At 44.2% G+C, this 15,646-nt stretch overlaps 1 protein-coding gene across 1 annotated transcript in view; it reads left to right on the top strand.

The window, feature by feature from the left end:
- EVL (Enah/Vasp-like) overlaps positions 1–14,276 on the top strand; it is a 91,754-nt gene extending 77,478 nt beyond the window's left edge. Inside the window, exons 6-14 of the mRNA XM_075503576.1 lie at positions 1,609–1,838; positions 2,483–2,604; positions 6,083–6,143; positions 8,200–8,266; positions 9,619–9,685; positions 9,790–9,852; positions 12,138–12,204; positions 12,582–12,639; positions 13,699–14,276. Of these exons, the coding sequence (XP_075359691.1) occupies positions 1,609–1,838; positions 2,483–2,604; positions 6,083–6,143; positions 8,200–8,266; positions 9,619–9,685; positions 9,790–9,852; positions 12,138–12,204; positions 12,582–12,639; positions 13,699–13,736 (773 nt within the window). The 3' untranslated portion in view covers positions 13,737–14,276. The remainder of the gene's footprint in view (positions 1–1,608; positions 1,839–2,482; positions 2,605–6,082; positions 6,144–8,199; positions 8,267–9,618; positions 9,686–9,789; positions 9,853–12,137; positions 12,205–12,581; positions 12,640–13,698) is intronic.
- The last annotated feature ends 1,370 nt before the right edge of the window (positions 14,277–15,646 follow it).

A 15,646-nucleotide genomic window follows, 5' to 3' on the forward strand; every position in this document is an offset into this window, starting at 1 on the left:
CAGATGGGCTCTGCTGAAGCTGGAGGCCAGGTCTGTGGTAGACTGGTTGTCTGTGTAGCAATATTGGTAGAGGTTGTGATTTTTATTCTTTTTCTTAAGTGGTATTTCTGTTACCAGCAAAACATATAACATGGATTTTGTTGTAGTTACCCAGAATCCCCTGTGCTTGTGGAACGTATTTCATTCTAGAAACTCTCTTCCTAGTATAAACTGCATTTATAGTTGAGGGCTTGTCACTATAACTCTTCCAGCAAACCTTTTTCATTGCAGGCAGATCAAGATCTTGGGTCTGCCACTTTGCATATGGTCTTGATTTCCAGCGCTCCTCTCAAGCCTGCGGAGTTAGAACAGTTACGAGTAATGCCTATTTGCAATTCAGATCATACGTTTTGTGACTTGGATCCATTCCTCTTTATAACCACATATAATGCTTAAATGATGTGCCTAGAAGAGGAAGAAAACTGCGACATTTCCTTTCACTTTCTGCTAAAAATATTACAGCAACCACTGGAGGCTCAGTCCTTCAGCTGATATAAGTCCTTGAAATCTACTTAGTTCAATAAAGTTATTTTAAACTCACATCAGTCCATTATTTTGACTCAGTTCAATTTTTGCCTCAGGCTGGCCTCTAGTTAGGTGGGTGTAGTTTGCAATTACAATTAACTATACCCACAACGAATTACTAGCTATTATGTTCGTGAACCAAAGAGGGCTTGAAATGTTTGAAGTATTTCTAATAGCAGCTATGGTTCATTTCAAGAATGGAATCGGGAGTGTGAAATAATGGCAGAAGTAACCACAGAAATAAGGCAGTATTGTAAGAAAACCTAGATAAGAAGAAAACCAGGCTGCTAATGTTAAATACAGTTTCCAAATGTTCCTCGGTCAAAACCCACATGTCTTTCAAAATAGCACTTACTGAACAACTGAACCTGTAATTATATATCAGGAGCAGCCCCTTCTGAGAGAGTGTAATGTGGGGAAATACCCTCGGGGAGGTGGATTCGTTCAACTGACCCATTACAGACAGGCAAAACACTGCAACGGAGTTACCCACCATCAGCCCCTCCGACAGGCTGCTGCTTTGAGGAGCTTTGCTGAACCTCAGGGTGCTTGCTTGAAGCTGGACTCTCCCCCCATTATTTTGCAAGACCACACGAGATCACACGCCCTCTGTTCAACAGAAAGGAGGACATGTCACTGTAGCCCACGAGGTGAAAAGCTAGTGTTAACAGAATTCCACGGAGTTGGCTGATGTAGTTTATTATCTCCATGTAGAAAGCTATGAGAGGAGCAGAAGAAGGTGCCACTTATGAATTGGGAAGCGTTGTCTGCATTTTGATTTTGGCACAGAATAAAACACTAGCCCAGCCAGGGAGAAGGGGACGGAGAAGGCTAGTTTATCAGTGACAGGGTCTCGCAGGAGGGCGCAACTGTAGCTGATTGACCATTGATGCAACCACCGTTTCCCATTCTTCTGCTTGGTGCTTCCTTGCGTTGCTCACTCATCGCGCAGTCAGGTCATGGCCTTGGGAGCAGGAACGTGACCTTGTGTATGGGCTGGAGGAGACTGCGCTTCACATCTAATTCGTATTCTCTGCATTTCAGGCCCAGCACTTCCACCTGGTCATCCCAGCGGCACTGCTGTGATCCCTGCTTCATCCGGGGGGCCCCCACCTCCGCCACCACCCCCGGTCCCTCCGCCACCCATGGGAGCTGCACCCCCCCCACCGCCCCCGCTGCCGGCAGGCGCTGGCCAAGGGGCTGGCACTGAAGATGGGTCAGTGTCAGGGCTCGCAGCGGCTCTGGCTGGTGCCAAACTAAGGAGAGTTCAACGGGTAAGGAGGTGGCACTGGGACTCCCCAATGGGCTCTCCTCTGCTGAGGGAATGCCTGGCACAGCTTGGTGTAATGGTCTGCAAATCCAGCATGAAACATGGTGAAACGTGCTTTGGCTGACCATTAGGTGAACTTTTAAATGTGAGTTTGTGGTGCAAATAAAGCCGAGCAGGACATGTTTGGTAGAATTTCTGCTCTTCAGAAAATATTAATTAGCAAATGGCTGCAAGCTCTCATGTTGCCAGGATTTCATTCCTCCCGCAAAGTCCACCGTTGTGCTATCTGTTAGTGTTTTCAGTCATTATAAGTGGTTAAAACTGCACCATGCTTACAAAAACCAGTGTGGACTGTTGAGGCCTCACATCAATAGGTGTCCACTTAGGTAAGGGCTGCATAACCATGCATAAACATAACCATGAACAAACAGCGCTGTGGGTTTTTTCATCATTTGCCCATATATTTGCCTCACCCAGACCGTCCTGGTTTTAGTAAGGTCCATCTTCTTCCCAAAGCAGAACACATCCTCTCTCTGGTTTTGGGCTGTGATTGTGATTGCTGTTCCTAATAATTAGGAAAACTAATCATTAAGGGTGTGGTTGTAAATGAAACTTTTCATTAATTCCAATGTTGATTTCTGTCTTAAGCCAGAAGATGGTTCAGGAGGGTCCAGCCCCAGTGGGGTCTCTAAGAGCGATGCCAATCGAACAAGTAGCGGAGGAGGTGGAGGAGGACTAATGGAAGAAATGAATAAACTACTGGCAAAAAGGTTTGTACTTAGACTTCAAGTAAGCACTGGCATGAGCTCTGCAGCAAATTGTGGAACAAGGTGCTGTCATTTTTGGTTAGCAATGGGTCACTTTGGTGCTTCTTTGCAATTTGACAGGGCCTGCATAGATGTTAGTTGCCAGCATCATCTGGCCTTTAATTTGAAATGTAGATGTTGCAGCAATGATACCTGGCAGAGTTTAGCTGCTGTAGCAAATCCTGCAGTGTGGTAACCTTCAAAGATGGTGATAGGTATATCCACTGTGGGTTTGCCATTTTACCAGATCTATTTCAAAGTGGCTGTTTTCAGAAAGAGTAAACTATGAAAGGATCTTAGGCAAATCATTCTTTATGCAGCACACTCAGGATGTTGGGCCCAAAAATATAAACAGAAGTGCAATAAAAGCACAGCATCTTGGCAGGTAAATTATTATCGATTCTCGGTGTGTTTCAGACAGGCTAGCCAAGTTATTCTCCACTAAAGCGAGTTGTGATTTATCAAGCTACCAGCTTTTAAAAGGCACTCAATTATTCCAGTTATTTTTTCTTTCTCTTTTCCCCCTGATTCCATCAGTAATGTTCTGTCAGACTCCCAAGTTCCTAGTGTTAGATGTTTTATTTTTAGCTCTAAATTTTTTTTAACTTATGAATAGTGAAAGGAAAGGATGAGCAAAATAATGAAGAGTAGGTACAGTTGTATAGTGTGCAGAGATGGAGTTTTTAAATAATGTTGTCTAGTATAAAAACAGTTCCCGGTTCAGAGGATCTGATTCCAACTTTCCTCCATGTCCTGGTCATGTCCGAAGGAATTCTGAACAGGGACTGTGGATGTAATCTTTTGGAAAGCATTAAATAAATACACAACACTATAAAAAGTTACCAGCAGGGTAAAATACCAAATAGATCATTTTCTCTCTTTTCAGAAATAAAATAGCTTAACAGCTTTTAATAGTTATTTACTGGTTCACCTTCTGATCTGTTTTGTGCTGCTACATACCAAGATTGACCTTGCTGAACTGGACGATGTCTGTAAGCAAAGTAAGGTTCGGTGACTAGATGCTGAGTTAACAACTCTGTTCAAGCAAGCAGCTAAATGGACATCTCATATGCTTGGATATAGAAATCCTACAAATTTCTGTGGTTCTAGTCTAAAATGTACTCCAGTATGGCTTTCAGCAGTGGGATTCAGTGTCTTCAAGTATTCAGGGTCGAATCCCCTCCCTATCTTAACAAAAGCACCTGTACTGCCATGCGCAGCGGGCTGCCTCTACTCTGACAATAACCGAGCTGCAAAGCCTTTCCCAGGGAGTTGACAGGAACAGAATTGTCTCCTAAATTTGGCTTCCCAAAGCCATGAAGTCATCGGAAATACACAAGTGTCAGTCAAGGGTGCAATTGGCCGATGCTGTCAAACTGATACTGAGAGCACTTCTTTTGGCTGCAAAACCCTTTTTATGTGTGATGGCATAGAGAAAGGAAGAACCTGGCACTGTGTTTCAGATTGCTCTTACTGAGCTGGCAGCCAGGAGGAAGAAAAGATGTTTTTTTAAAACTGAGCATGTTCAATACAGAAATCGCCAAGTGATGAGCAGGGGATCTCAGGGGCCCTTTTCTGAGTGAAAACCACATGCTCGGAAACAGGGAATGTGTATAATGCTGGGCAAGTAAGAGAGGAAAACACTTCTGAGAGCTCAGGTGGTATAAAATACGGCTCTCTAGATTTAGTGGCCCCCATGAGAGCAGCCCTTTGCTTCAGAACTGAAGTGCAAGCAGAATAATGCGCTATCTCACAAACCGCTATCATTTCTAGCCCAGTTAAGTTTCTTGCAGGACATAAATCAAACACTGGTCTCTTACCCTGGCAAATATTTCCCTTGCTCAGGTTTGTAACCATTATAACCTTTTTTCCTCGGAAGTATCAAGTAAATATTAGAGAAAGACTGTAAAAATTATTACTGGTCTAATAAATTTATTAATGCAGTTGAATATCTGGAAATAATTCCCACAGAGCACTGTGTCCTACAAACACATGCATGTGTTTTACTCCTCTGGTTTTTTGTCAAATTTACATCAAAGCCTCCAATTTGTGAATCCAGTGAAGCTTTTCTTTTGCCAGTGATATGAAAAAAAAATCCTTTGACAAACTTGTGGCAGTGTTTTGAAACTCAGAAGCCTGTCTAAGTGCCACTTGGGATTTTTTTTGTTCTGTGAGATGAATTTTGTCCACTTCAGAAGCAAGACTAAATGAAAAACCAGTCATATTGGTGTTTTAAAAAACATCTGCTAAGGGTAGTGTTCACAGGTGGATAAGGATAAGGATCATCACAACCAAAGTCCATGTGGAGACTAGACCTGCAGTTCCCCTAATTGTCTAAAATGGGAAATTGGGTGTCTGGGCAATCAGTACCTGGCACACTGGAGTACTGTTTAGACCCTAAATAGGGCTTGAAAATCAAGAATTTGGTTTTCTTTTCTTCAGCCAGTGTGGCTAACGCCCAAGATTTACCATGCATTCTTCAAAGATAAACAACCAACATTTTTTATTTACTTTCATGTTCAATTGCTCCAGTGGATGGATTGCAGCTCTTTGTCACTTGCTTGTCAGAGAGCTTTGCCTCTCCTTGGGAAGCAGGACAGAGTGAAGGTCTCGGGTCCCCACTCAACTTCTGTAGGCACCACCAGCACTGCCAGTCCTGGGACCACAGGGCTCAAGAGCTTAGTTGCCTTTGAACTGGACTTGAGACACAATGAACTCCTGTCACTCACCAAAGGCACTTGAAAACCCAGGCTGGTGCACTTGTTTCCTGACGCCTGGTCTCCAGCCAGAGCTTTCCCACCCTGGAGGGAGCAGGGGTCTTGGCTGAGCAGAAACGGTGCCTGATCTTTCCCAGTGAGGATGGACCTGGGTTTTTCTGACTGTCTTCCCATCACATGGGAGCACCGCCACAGCTCTTTCTCTGGGTGGGAACAGGGATGGGGGGATAGATGACAGGTAGCAAAATGATATTGGAGCTGGCTGAGAATATAGTGTCGTCACTGCAATACCCACCTGATCCACCCGTGGAGGGTTGGGTTGGTCCTCAGAAACCCCTGTGGGGGTTTGGGTTTTTCCTCCTGTGTAGGACATAGGAGCCACCATTTCCTGAGCCCTAGAGGGAAGCCATCCCTTTCTCACCCAGTTTCATACCCAGCTGTGCTTCCTTCCTCCGCTTCAACACATCCTTATGCTCTGCACCCTGTGTTCCTCTGTTAAACACCGCCTCCTAATATTGCCCCTCTCCCTGAGTCATACCACTGAGGTCTGGATTCCTCACCTCCACCCCAATCCTACGCAACCGAACACATCCAGCCTTTGTCACATTCCCTAGGATGAACTAAGTAAATAATAACTCCCACCAGAGCCTGAATCAGCCTTCCCATGTGGAGGATGTGTTTCTAGAGGGTTGACTGTGTGTCCTGTCTCGTGTTCCTTTACAAAGGAGGAAAGCAGCGTCGCAGTCAGACAAGCCAGCTGACAAAAAGGAAGAGGAAAGCCAAAATGTAAGTGAAAGACTCCTCCCTGTTGTGCTTTTGCAAATACGTTGATGTGCTGCCTTGTAATCCAAAGTCCAGGGCTCATTCACTGCGTGTGACAGGCAATGACAAGCAGTGCTGATCCAGGAATAGATTTGCACATGCAGTCAAAAGCTAAATGTGACTGCTTCTACCTTTCCTGGGAACAGCACCCTATAAACAAGAATTGCCGCCTTATTCATAGGTGAGGTATTGTCCAAACCAGGCTAATAGGCGCTTTCTCATGGTCTGATCCAAGTGGTGTAGGGTACAGGAGATTCTTGCCCCTTAAGAAGATGCATTGAACCTTCTGGCAAGTCAACTTGAGACCAAGTCCGTGTTTCTTAATTTAAATTTGCGGCTTCAGCTAAGCTGAAGTGGATCATCAGCCATGTGGTGTAACTTTGGATTGCCATCCTCCATGCAAAGCAAGAATCAGCTCACTTCAGACCCCAGAGTGCACATAAAACATGTCTCTGGCGGGGAAGGGGAAACAGTGTCTTAAACACTAGAACATTCAAAAGTTAAAATATGTGTTCATGATACTTACACTAAAATCAGATAGAATTTGGACAACTTCAGGGAACTTTGATTCATTTCTATTTTAACTGTTCTTTCTGTATGTTGCCCACAAAAGCAATTAAACAAGAGTTTTGATTTGACTCAGACTTTACACTGATCTTGATGCAGCAATTTTGAGTTCAACATGCAGATTAAAACACTTTTTTTTACCTGCTGAACTGGTAAAGCATGGGAGATCATTCCAGTTTCAAGAGAGGCCAGGATTTACGCTGTGTCCCTTCCCATGTGGTGCTTTTCTGGGCTGCTGCTCATACAGCATTGCTGTTGCTAACCTGTACCCTTGTGAAGGCTCTCTGCCATGGCTGCAAGTTCAGAAAGCATCGTATGTGCCTCATATCATTTATACAGAGATATTCGCTCCAAAGACAAGGTAACAGCTGCTCAGCAGGAACATCATTCAGAAAATGCAGGTCTCACCCCAGTCTGAAAGGTTTGTAGCAAGAGCAGGAATAAGCACTTGCACTGTTTAAGGAGAAAAGCAGCTATTTTTTGCATGTTCCTCAAGGGATGCTTCAAGCATGGAATTTGCCTATTGAACCCTTGATGCTGCTATGCAACCATTGCTCTTAATCTTGCCTCAAAGCTGGTTTTGAACCATACACTCAGGATGAAAGGCACCATTTAGCTTCTAACTATTCAGCCTCTCCTGTCTTTCTGCTCCATGTTCTCTCTCCTTGAATCTCTGCATTAGGTTATATCCCCAATCAAACTTTTTGGTAGTACCAAACTGTTTAGAAAAGTGTTTCAGAGAACATCTGTTTAATGTGTGTCTGGAGTACACTTTGTGGTGGGGGTATCTTCTGTCAAACTGGGTGCAATTCCATTTTACAGTGCACAGTTAATGCTTTGCCTGAGTGTGTTTTGAGGGCTGCTAAATAATATTGACATGTCAAATATATGGGCGAATGTTTTATGATCTGTCACACATAAATCCCAGAAAAAAGAGTCCAAATCTATGATGTAGTGTTTAATCTTCTACTTAGGAGGAGTATTGATAGATTTAGTTACATTCTGTTAGTACCTGGACTACCCTTACTGATACCAGTGGCTGTCCTGGGCTAAAAGGCTGGGGTCTGACATACTGTTCCTTCAGATGGCTCAGTATCCATATCACAGATTGTTTCTAAATTCGGGAAATGGATGGTTTGTATTTAGACAACAGCAGCCAGCACTTTAGAGTGGTAATTAGCCTGGTTTGGCATACAGGGATGATAGTGATCCAGTGGAATCATGAAAAGGTGTCCATGTTAGCAAAAAATAAAAAGGATGTATTTTGCCATGCTAAAGGGAGACTATTTAAAGTTTAAATAGACTTGAGCCATACCTTGGCAGCAGTGCCTGTTGGACATGCTTGGAGGAAACATGCTTTTGTACCACCTGTGCTGCAGCTGGTCTCCAGAGTAGAAGAGGACTCTGCGCTTCATCTCCAGAATTAAGTAACGTCCTGTTTTTCTCTTTGTAGGATGATGCTAGCACCTCTCCTTCAACCAGTACTCGAGGTCCCACCCAGCAGCAGCAAAATTCATCAGGTATTGAATCAAACTACTAGTGGTTTAGTTGTCTTCTTAATCTAGTCTTCTCCACCACCTCTAGACTCTGGGTTCATCATCCTACTTCTGAGTGCAGCAGCAATAACTAACAGAAAAATTCCCAAATACCTATTATTTTAAAAACTGTACTCAGCAAGAAATGGTGATTTTATATGCTTCACTGCCAAGAAAATGACAATACAGCCAATTTAGTTAAAAGGGTCCAGACATGTACCTGGGGATCTGCATCTTGAACATTGTGCACCTGAGTCTTCTAAGAGAAAAAAGCTATATTATTTTACTTTTGGTAGTGTAGCTGTCCTGGTTTATACAGCTGGGGTTTGGGTCTCAAACTGCTATCCTTCCTTAACCTAGTAGCTTGTTGCAGTAAGCCTGATCCCAAAAGTTACTAGGTGAAATTAAGGAGCCCCAAAATATGTTTTTCCTATGATGATTTGAAATAACTGTATCTGAGTAGATAAAGCTGCAAGCCAGTTAGATTCATCCTTGCGTCAGCCTTGGCTTTCATACATGCTAGAAGAAATCTCTCCCAAGGGAATGAGTATTTAACCATTCCAGCTTCCTTTTGGAACAGAGCCATGATTTGCGTGTTTTGCAAGGGAAAGGGAAGAAGCCAGGAGAAAGGTGTGTGCAAATGAGGAATGAGATCTAGAGATTTCCTGGGAGTGTCCATAATTCTTTTAAAGAGCTTTTTAGGACCTCACAGAGGAGCCAACCCTTGCGTATAAAGTTGTGTGTTATTCGAGTCTCTGAAACAATTCACTTTAACTTAGACTTTGCATAGGAAGAGATTGGGACAATAGTAAGCGTTTTTGGTAACAAGGGTTATGCAGTGCAGCTTTTTGGAATGTTCTGCGAGTCAGAAATGTAGACAACATTAAGTAAATTCTCTGTGGAGATTTGCATAGCGGGGGTCTCACTGCCTTTTTTTAGGTACAGCCACATTTTCTGCAAACTATGCAGACAAAAAACCTAAGACTTTTTAACTTAAAATATAAATAAGTATTGTACTGAATAAAATAAGCCTTGCAGCAATTAGCCTGTGTTTCTTAATAGAAGTGATTTATGGTTTTCCTCCTACTGTTCCAGTTCCATGTCTTTTTAGTATCATTTAACTATCCAGTCCCTAATTAAAGGGATCACTAAGCAGACTTTTGCCAATGCTTTCTCTATAATGTAGGCAACTGCACTCATTCAGCAATCCCACTTTCCTGGATCTAAGTCACTCATCCTCACTGAATGAAAGCAGCTGTATAAGACAATCAACTTCAGGATTTTTTTATCATTAGAGAAAAAATAATAAACAGTAACTTTTCATTTTTGTTTTCCAGACTCTGGGAAGAAGCCATGGGAAAGGAGTAATTCTGTTGAAAAGCCTGTATCTTCATTACTTTCTCGGTGAGCTGCATGGGGTGTCCCTGCGGCTGGCTAGCAGTCGGGATGGTCATGCTGTCCCCGTGGCACGTGCACAACTCATGTCTCATTTCATTCCATTGCTGTAGAAATCCATCAGTGGTGAAGAGCTGTGAAGCTAAGAGCCCCACACAATCCCACGTGTCTTCTAGGTACTGGCTAACAGCCTGGCTTCTTAACTGTCTTGGCTTGTCCTTTGGCTAATCCCATCATTCAGCACTAATGTTCGTCTTCTGTCACGTCTTTTACTCATTCTCTTACAATCTGCTTTGTCTGTTACTGCACAAAGTGTGAAGGTAGAGTGTGTTGTGTCAAAGGCTTGTTCCATGGGAACAGCCCCCTGCTCAGGTGCTCACACTTAAGCAAGCGCTTAAAGCATCTGTGCTATAAATCAGAGGCACGGGCTTGGCAGCGCACTGTGCCACGTGGAAGGCAGGTTTTAGAGCATCTTTTTACAGCAGGTTCAGGATGACCCTGCCATTAGGAGAAGTTTTCATTGTCCAACCTCTGCAGAAATTCAAAAGCAAAGGCAGAAATGATCTGAAGAGCCTACAGCTGGGAGAAGGGAAGGTATTCTTCCATCCATACAACTGCAGGGGGTGCATGAGAAAGGAGAGCAAAGCTTGGTGCAATAAGTTAGTAACATCGAGCTGTAAAAAGGCCCAGCCACAGGCAGGGCATTCAGAATATGGAGTACAAAAGCTGGCAGATGTCAAAAGCCAAGAAGCCTAAAGTAGGAATCCAGAAGTCCTTTCAGTCAGAAGAGCCAAGCTGCAGTATCACCACCCATGTTCTTACCCACAGAGACTGAGATAGAGTTTGATGTTGGAAAGCTCAAGAGAGACTTCCTTCCAGTGCTGGTCCAGGACCACCCAGCGTCACTGCAGTGCTGGACACTGAGATGGATGGATAAGCTGAATAAGGAGGTGGAACAGAGACTTACATATGTTTAGCATTTACTGCAAAGAGATGTCCCTTATTTTACACTGTTACATATACGACAGTGCTGATAGTCTGCAGAGAGAAAGTTGCCAATGGCAACTATCTGCACGTACTTGCTGCTGCGTTAAAGATGCCAGAACATGCCCTGCCCAAACATTCAGAGGGATGCACCAGTGTTACTAGAGCAAAATATAGTCTCTCCAGCTCTCCTAAAACCAATGGGACACATTGGTTCTAGGAAATAGGTGAGTGTTTCCAATAGATATAGAAAGGCTGTTCCTTCTCCTTGCAAATGGGAACGAAACGTGAGCTATTTAAAGCAGCTATCCAGTTTTCGCCAGCTGTCTTTTATAATGCCATTCCGTCCTGGGGGGAGGAGGAGGAGTTCAGTGGGAAAAAATCTTTTCCTAGTTTAACACCGGGAGTAGTGCTCAGTCTTTGCTTGCTCGAATGACTTCTGTGGGGGAAGCGGGGCAGGTTTCAAAAGCTCTCAGTGGTGACCTGTTTCCGTTCCTGTTCAGTGTAATGGCATTTGTATCTGCCTTAACTCCCAGTTTAGCCGTGAGATGATAGGAGACATGTTAAGATTTTCCCGAGAAAGGGTTGCAAGACCAAGTGTACCCTCAGGAGCAGCAGAATCGCCCCCAGCCCCCAGTTTGGGCCCGAAGATGATGGCAAAGTTATTTGAAGCCTTTTCTACGAATTACATAGCATGGTTAATTTTTGAAATGTTTTAGAGTTACTGATTAAAATAGAAAGTCAAGCAGTTTCCGCTTCCTTAATTTATTTTATCAGCCGTCATCAGAGTTCAGCCCACTGACTGATACCATCCTGGAAGACTGATAACACTCAAGTGTACTAGCCATTAAGGGCAGATTGGTTTTGTTTCTGGGTCAAGAAAAAGTGCCTGTGCTACACAGTGCTATCAACAAGGTCCACTTGACTCAGTCAGGCCTTCCAAGGAAAGGATTACTGGATTATTATTTTCCCTGTATTTTTCTAACCTGTATTCTACTATTGCTTTAGCATCCGCTTAAAGTCTAAGTGGCCAAGACAGGGTTGCTGTACAGAAAACAGACTGTGAGAGAAGACCAGATATCTAGCTTTCAAATTGCAAATGCTGTAATAAAATACATTGTTAAACAGGCTTTATCGCCTGAAGACATCTCAGCATTTTCTAGTCTGAAATCATTGAGACTCCCAACACCAAAAGAAAAAGGGTAAATTAAGTTTCAGTGCAGTCTTTGCGCTCCCTCCAACACGTCTGCAGTAGGAGCAAGCAGCATCTTTGCGGGTCGGGCTGTGCAACCCGAGCAGTGCTGCTCCCCGGCTGCCGAACTCTGCTGAGCAGCACAAGAGGGAGCCTCCGGTCCAGCGCTTGAGCACGGGTGCTCCTGCTCTGGGGAGGATTCGTCCACACCATCAGATGGGTGTAGCTTAGCGGGCATCGCAAGGAACTGACTGGCTTTTTTGTCCTCTTCTTCCATTTCTCAAGGATGAAGCCAGTGAGCAGCAGCAATGATGTGGCTACGGATGCCTTAGATTTTGATCGAATGAAACAGGTGAGTGAAAAGGTCTTTTGCACTTAAGAGATTTGACAAGCTACCCATTTTCCCCCATGCATGCGCTGTACAAGCAAAACAGCTGTTCAGTCTTCTGATTTCCTCTATAACTAGGTGCTTAGAGAAGGGCTAGCTGGTGAGCAGCAAGAGAGCACAATCTCACTGCTATTTGGTCAAGATGTCTGTACAGAAACGTGCAAATAAATATGCCAGCATCTTCTGCGTCCTTGGCCTGGGAGTGCAGACGTAGCTGTTAGTAGTGCTAGGCTCTGATCGTCAGTGGAGGCGGGGGACAAGCACAACCGTGTTAAACTTGCATTTTCTTCCACCGGTTAGAAGGAAATTCTGAGCAGCTGACTTGTGTTTTGTCTCATCAGGAAATATTGGAGGAAGTTGTAAGAGAGTTACACAAAGTGAAAGAGGAGATAATTGATGGTAAGAAAGAGAAAAATTATTATTTTTCTCATCTTTATGACTAATTTCCCGTAGATAAGATGATAGGAACTGCAGAGAGTTCCCTGGTGTTTTCAGGCTTCTCTGGGCAGCTCTGGTTTATATACACATTTGAAGAACAAGCATCTACCTTATCTGAGCTCTGATCGTGACATTGTGTTTACGTCCTTTATTTTCATGCTGTTGACGAGCACTTTCACTCCCAACCTGTGAGAAATTCACTGGCCGGTGTTTCTCACAGGTGGGAGGTTGAGAAAGGGCCTGCCCGTAGCCCATGGCACGTCAATTTATCACAATCAGGGAGCGTGAAATCGCTTGTAACTAGCCGGCCACACAGGCCCAGGATGAGGAGGGGACAAAGGTTCCAAACTCAAAATCCTTCCCGAGCATCTTCTGTAGGCTTCCTGTGCTTGAAGAGCTATTTCAGACCTTCACTCGATTACAGCTTTCCAAATAGCCACGTATTTTTATAATTCATTGAAAAGTACAACAGCTGTACTAAATGTAGCAGTACTTTTTTACAAATTGCTCTGCAATATATGACTAAATGTATTTTTCAGGGCCATTATTGAAATGCACAGCAAAATACCTGTTTGAAGCCCGCATTAGGGCATATGAAGATGCATGTCCACACCCTGCACTCCCCATCTTAGATTCACACAGAAGGGGAAAAAGAGGAGACTGTAAAACAGCTAAAATCCATTCCCTGTCCCCTTGCCCTAGACCTGTGTGCTCACAAAACCTCGGGGCAGTTTGCAGTTGAGGACACCCTCGCCCATACGCTACCGTCCCAGCAGCTTGGCCCTCAGAGCCTCCCTAGTTCATTCCAGTGCAAAATATGACATTCACATAAACCACAGATGCGACTTCTCAAGCCAGTACTGCAGTTTGCAAGCAAACAGCTGACTGCTTACCCTTACTCATCCTTTTACCCTCCACTCATCCTTTTACCAGCGTATACTTTCTGCAACCTCTATACTTAATGTTTTCCGTCACACTGGGTATAACATTATGCATTAACTTTTTGGTTTGGTTTTCTAGCCATACGGCAGGAGTTGAGTAGAATCAGTACAACATAATGATTGCAAAGCATTTGGACGGTACTAAGAATGCTAGGAAGATCGGATCATTTCTAAGTGTACCAAGGTCATGCAAGATGGTGAGAGAGGACACCGGCACTGTCTTTGTTCTTATACCCTTTTTATTAGCAGACTCAGCACACTTTGAAGCTTGCTGCTGCCTTGGATTCGCTTCATTTTAAAAGTCTTAATCTAAAGAATATTAAATTTTAAATTTCTGGATTTTTTAGATTTCATCTGACACTGCACATTGGATTTGTCAGCCTTTTTTGTATTTTGTATTTGCTTATTTAAATGTATTACCTTTCTTTTTAGTAGTAGATAAGAACACACGTGAACCATTTGCTTTTTACTAGTAGTCTGCAATGTAAATGAAGATCCTTTGCCAACAGAAATGTATTGTGGCATCACCAGAAGAAACAGAGACATGTTAGTTGTCAGCCAACAAGTTCTTTGTCTCAGAGTTATCACAATATAAAAAAAATGGTACGTCAGTGCATCACAGTATCTGTGTTCATATTGGTAATAAACTGTTTATTGTCCACATGGCCCTGCCTTTCTTTGTTTCATTCGTCCCTTGAGCTCCCGCACTTGTATGTCACTTGGGCTGACGATGAAAGGAAGGCGACTGAGACTCACGCGGGGTGGCGGCTCTGCCCGGCTAGTGCCGCAGGGCACCCGGAGAGAGCCCGAGCGTGTTACGGCTGGGGCAACGGCAACAGCCCTGCCTTCTGCTACAGGGAGACGTGGCTCTCGCCTGCCCGGCCCTCCTCGCCTTGCCAGCTGAGCACCACCTCCTGCAGTCAGGCTGCGGCAACCTCAGCAACTTGTTGCCACAGTCAGTGAAGGACAGGGGCTTACGACGCTTCTCAGGCCACCGCTAACCGTCCCACTGCATCTCCTGCCACCACTGAAAAACCCCAGGTCCCATCAGCTGCACTCCTCAGGGCTTCCAGTAAATAAAAGGGAGGTATTCATGCAGAACAAGGCTACCGAAGGCATTAGGATGCAAGCTGAAATCACTGGCACAGCATAGCTGAACCAGAGGCTTAAGGGGAGTCATTTGCTAATATCTCACATATTTCATTTGTTAATGTTATGCAGGTCTTGAGCTTTATTTCACAGAAAGTGAAGTCAAAGATATGAGTACAGGACGCCAAACACTTAGCAGCGCACACCCAGTCATATCTTTCAGGTCATACATTTTTTTTCTTTAGAGCCATTCCTTCCATCAGTGCGATCTTGGGAATTTCTGCTTGACTTAGTCTGGCGCAAGCTTTACATGGCAGTAGTCCTGATACCATCTTCTTGATAACTTTGTGCAAAAGGCAAGAGATTGGAGTTCAGCTATTGAAATCTGTCAAATATTTTCCAAGCCCCCCTGCTTTGCTTCAGGCCTTCCTGAAGATTTCATTTTAAAAGCCAGGCCCCGGGAATGGTTTCGGGAGCAGAGCCTGGTGCAGCAGCCCAGGAGAGGCTGTGGCTGTCCCTTTGCTCGCACCCCCCGGGCCTCACGGAGCACAGCGGCGGGCAGGAGGGGCTGCCTGCCAGCAACAGGAGACCCAGGAGATGAGGTGGGGTGGGCGTGCTCTGCAGTTAGTTGTAAAATGTTATCTGCTTTGGCTTGGAGAACGTGGGGTTGTCCTTCAGCACTCTTCAAAGCAACCCCATCTGCCTTTTAGAAAATAGTCTGGTTTTCAATGTGGTTATACTGTAGATTAAATATGGGAAAAAGGGGAGAAATTTAAGTTTAATGCAACGGCGAGATCCAGACTGAGCCTGAAGTCTGTTAGCTGTTTAATACCAGCAGAAGGCAAGAGACAGGTTAGACAGTGGCATAAGATTTCCACACGGCAACTAAAGCAGGCAGACATTGCTGTGCAACAAATACAACCACCCCAGGACCAGGG

Source organism: Mycteria americana, chromosome 5 (assembly GCF_035582795.1).
Source record: "Mycteria americana isolate JAX WOST 10 ecotype Jacksonville Zoo and Gardens chromosome 5, USCA_MyAme_1.0, whole genome shotgun sequence".
Taxonomy (NCBI): domain Eukaryota; kingdom Metazoa; phylum Chordata; class Aves; order Ciconiiformes; family Ciconiidae; genus Mycteria; species Mycteria americana.